Raw genomic sequence first — 4,353 nt, forward strand, 5'->3', positions numbered from 1 at the left:
ATACTTAGAAATGCACCGTGCCTACCTGCACCATCTCTGAAAGCCAGGCTTGGGGAGTTCCTGGTGGCTGTGCTGAAGAGATCAGGTCTGGCAGCTGCCTGAATGTCTGCTCTGGGTAGGACCCGAGGTTGTAACGTTGTCTATATATACCCTGTAGAACCGAATTTGTGTGGTACCCACATAGTCACAGATTCGATTCTAGGGGAATATATGGTCGATGCAAAAACTTCATATATCTCCGACATGGCCAGAGACTAAGGCGGGGAGAGTACTGGCAGCCAGCCGGCAAGCCACCTCTCTCTTTTTTATTACCTTAGACTCCAGGATGGTCGACTTTGCCTGACGGAATTGTACAGCCCTTTCCTGGAGAAACTCCTATAGATGTTCCAGTAGGTGTTTAAGTAGTTGCCTGAGTGTAAGACCAAAGGGCCAGATTTTAGGGTCTTAGAGAGTGGGGTGAAAGGGCAAAGCAGCAGAAGAAGCCCTGCCCTGAGGGAGCATGGGATACAAAGGTACCCAAACGGGGCTCACCTGCTTTTAAGACCCTTGTATGGGAAGAAAACAAACAGGAAAAAAGGCCATCAGAGACCGTTGGGGTACATTTAGGCAAGGTTAAGGTCCCTCTCCCCACCGTCCCAACCAGATCCAACCCTCAGCCTCCAGACCTAGTACTGTGAGGGCCTCCTGCCACACCAGCAAGATCCAACTTCAACTAGAAACAGCCCAGCCTGGACACTGTAGAAAAGCATAGCGGTTACTCATTGTCTAACTCAATTCAGGTCCGCCAGATTCTGGTAACTTTTGGGTGACCCTGATGAAGACAAAGCCAGGACAGGTCTTTGTATGTCAGAGCCCTGGACTCCTGTCAGCTGGTCAGGCAGGCTGCCTGCCTAGGACTCTGCCCACCTCGGAGGCCACATTGCCCACACTCATTTTTCCTTATTTTGCACCCCAGTAGGAGAATTCACTCTTCTTTGAACTATGCCCATTCTGGGGGCTGTTTCAGGCGATGGTGAGTGAGGAGGATACGGGAGGTTAGCAAAGTCAGTGGAAGACAAAAGCTAAGATTACCTGCCAGAAATTGGGGTCCTGGGGATAGAATCAGAACTATATTAACATCTGTCAGGGACTCTCAAACGTGGCATGGCAAGTCACTTGACTACACGTATGTTATTTAGTTAAATTTGTGAAAATTATGAGATGCTCACCAACCCGGTGATAAACATGCTCTCTTCCTATTGGCTGGCTTGGTCACATGGCCGCCCAACTTTATTCAGTTGACAGCAAGTAGGAGGGCCCAATGGAAGGAGAAAAAAGACAACACGAGAAAAATTAGTATTTTCTACCTTCTGAAATTAATGGCCATGAGTTCGTATATGGTGAACTCTAAGTACGTGGACCCCAAGTTTCCTCCGTGCGAGGAATATTTGCAGGGTGGCTACCTAGGCGAGCAGGGAACCGACTACTACGGCAGCGGTGCACAGGGCGCCGACTTCCAGCCCTCGGGGCTCTACCCACGGCCCGACTTCGGTGAGCAACCCTTCGGAGGCGGTGGGCCCGGGCCTGGCTCAGCGCTCCCCGCGCGGGGTCACGGACAGGAGCCGAGCGGCCCGGGAAGTCACTACGGTGCCCCGGGAGAGCCGTGCCCAGCGCCCCCGCCTGCGCCCCTGCCTGGCGCTCGGGCCTGCAGCCAGCCCACCGGCCCCAAGCAGCCGCCCCCCGGGACAGCACTCAAGCAGCCCGCTGTGGTCTACCCTTGGATGAAGAAGGTGCACGTGAATTCGGGTAAGGAGCCGGAGCGGCGACCTCGCAGCCCTCCCCCAAACCTACTTAAATCTTTTGGCCTGGGCCCCCCCCGGAAGGGGTGCGAATGGGTGGGGGCTTGGGAAGCTTCCTTGGGCGCCGCAATTACTCTCTCCATAAATTTTTATAGCTGAGGGAGCAGGCCGGGACCATGTGGCTGGCTGCTTGGCTGTGGGCGCAAAAGGGGGTGGGGATGGGGGTGGAGTGGGGGAGGGCTCCATTTCCACAGCAGAGGGAACACAGAGCAAAGGAGGACCTTTCCAAAATGTTGGAGATCCCGAGCTCTTGGTGGGCCAGGGGCAAGGGAGCACCTTTGAGGACCTGTGAGTGGGGAGTGGGGGCATGGAAGGGCTTAGTGGGAGTGGATGTATGTTTAGGGAGAGGGAGGGAGGGAGGGAGCTGGCCAGCTTGGAGCACGGGGGGGGGGGCGCCCAGGGCTGCGAGACGCGCCAGGAAGTGAGGGCAGAGGCAAGCCTGGGGCCTAACTAGTGGCTGAGCTCTGACCTGGCTGTCCTGTCTGTTTTGTCTCATAGTGAACCCCAACTACACCGGCGGAGAGCCCAAGCGTTCCCGGACGGCCTACACCAGACAGCAAGTCCTAGAACTGGAAAAGGAATTTCATTTTAACAGGTATCTGACCAGGCGCCGTCGGATTGAAATCGCTCACACCCTGTGTCTGTCTGAGCGCCAGATCAAGATCTGGTTCCAGAATCGGAGGATGAAGTGGAAAAAAGACCACAAACTGCCCAACACCAAGGGCAGGTCTTCTTCCTCATCTTCCTGCTCCTCTTCAGCTGCCCCGGGCCAGCATTTGCAGCCAATGGCCAAGGACCACCATACGGACCTGACGACCTTATAGAAGTGGGGACCCTGGGCCCATCCCTTCTTGCACTCCAGGTTGAGGCGAAGCTGCGGGTGCAGGCGGGGCCTGCTGTCACCTCACTGGGCTCTAAGGTACTGTGGGGGTGGACCTGGGACCTGCAGGCCGCCCTCGGACTAGGTTACCTTCCTGCCCGAGGGCAGCCCCCTCCCTAAAGTGGGGAAGGGTGGGAGGGTGGGCGGGCTTCTGTAAGTAGATTCTCATATGGCAGGAGCTACTGAGAACATAAACCCTTGGCGAGTCATTAAACTCCTGAAAATCTCTGCTGTTGGATTTTGAATTTGCAAATGAAGGTTGGGGGCTTTATCTCAGTGTGAACCGGGACAGTCTCCTCCACACCACCCCTCCAGGGAACTGCGTGGCTTAGTAACTGTGGGGGAGTTGAGGCAGAAGGCCAGCACCCAGTGCTAGGTGCTTTCAGGGCAAGCAGGAGTGAGGCTGAGCCAGAATATCAGAACTTTCTGGATTAGCTATAGAATTTCTTCTGTGATAAAAAAGAAATGGTTTGCTCCCAGTGGCCCATGCCCAAAGAAATAAATCTAAGAAGGAAGTGGAAACGGGTTATTTTATGTTTAGATTATATTTGCTTAAATATTTATTTGTTCGGGGGGAATGGACTGCAGAAAATAACCGACACCTGCGTGCCAAAAACCTTAGGATGGTGAATAGGTTTGAGCTTCAGGGGCCTGGATTAGAAAGCTGTGGACTCCTTTTTGGCCCTATTCCGGATTTTGAGCTCTGCCCTCCTAAACCACCCACCCTGGAGATATGTGGAGGAGGCCCTAACCCTTCAAGAGGGAAGCCAAGGATCCAGGAAAACCGAGTTTTTGAAAACGTGTTTCCCGAATGTGCTTCTACAGCGCTGTGTTTACAAGCAGTTCAGGATGGTTGAAAGAAGGGGGGTGGATGGGGGGGAAGAAAGAAACAAATGGTCTAATATTTTCTTCTGGGGAAAGAAAACAAACCTATATGCTCTGGGTCATCAGATAATGTCTGAATTTTCTATTTCAACTAGATTCCAAGTGCTCCAACTACCCCAAATAGCAGCATTTTATAGGATTGTGTGTATGGCCAGTACGGAGATGGTGTGTGAGTAGGGAGACGGAGGGTAGGTAAGGGAGGCTTATTTTTTAAAAAGAAACTAATAGACTCTAGAAGCCCACAGAAATTGATCTTAAAGGGATTTCCCTTGATTTTTTTGAAGAGACATTAATTAGAAGCAGAAATTGTAAAACTCTGAAAGTTTTTGGGCCCACTTCTTTACCTTGAAGATAGTAACTTCAAAACAATCTCAAACAAGAAGAAAGATGTTTTGATATTTATTTATTTTTATTCTGTGCCTGGGAAAAGCTCAAGTCTCATTTTCTTAAAATTCTAACCCTTAAGGATAAGAGGGATAAGGGTCAAAGGGAACGACAGGGTTTATATAGTCAAATGAGAGCTTGAACCCCAAAACTCCAAACAGAGACCCATGGTTGTAGTCCCCCCCCCCCCCCCCCCGCACACACTCACACAAAAGTAAGAAATGGGGGAAGGGCAAGTTTAAATTTTAATTCTATGATCCGTGGTGGTGGTATTTGAATTTCGGAACACTTTAGAAAGTTGCAGGGGTTGTTTTTAAAATAGACTTAGGTGGAGAAGGGAAAGGCCTGTTCTTTGGTTCTATATCT

At 51.5% G+C, this 4,353-nt stretch overlaps 1 protein-coding gene across 1 annotated transcript; it reads left to right on the forward strand.

Annotated features, from left to right (window-relative positions):
- The first annotated feature begins 226 nt into the window (after window positions 1–226).
- Window positions 227–2,838, forward strand: Hoxd4 (homeobox D4). Its single transcript, XM_052182744.1, has 2 exons — window positions 227–1,785; window positions 2,337–2,838. Exons 1-2 carry the CDS (start codon window positions 1,359–1,361, stop codon window positions 2,660–2,662), a joined length of 753 nt encoding a protein of 250 aa, XP_052038704.1. The 5' UTR covers window positions 227–1,358; the 3' UTR covers window positions 2,663–2,838.
- The last annotated feature ends 1,515 nt before the right edge of the window (window positions 2,839–4,353 follow it).

Source organism: Apodemus sylvaticus, chromosome 5, assembly GCF_947179515.1.
Source record: "Apodemus sylvaticus chromosome 5, mApoSyl1.1, whole genome shotgun sequence".
Classification (NCBI taxonomy): Eukaryota; Metazoa; Chordata; class Mammalia; order Rodentia; family Muridae; genus Apodemus; species Apodemus sylvaticus.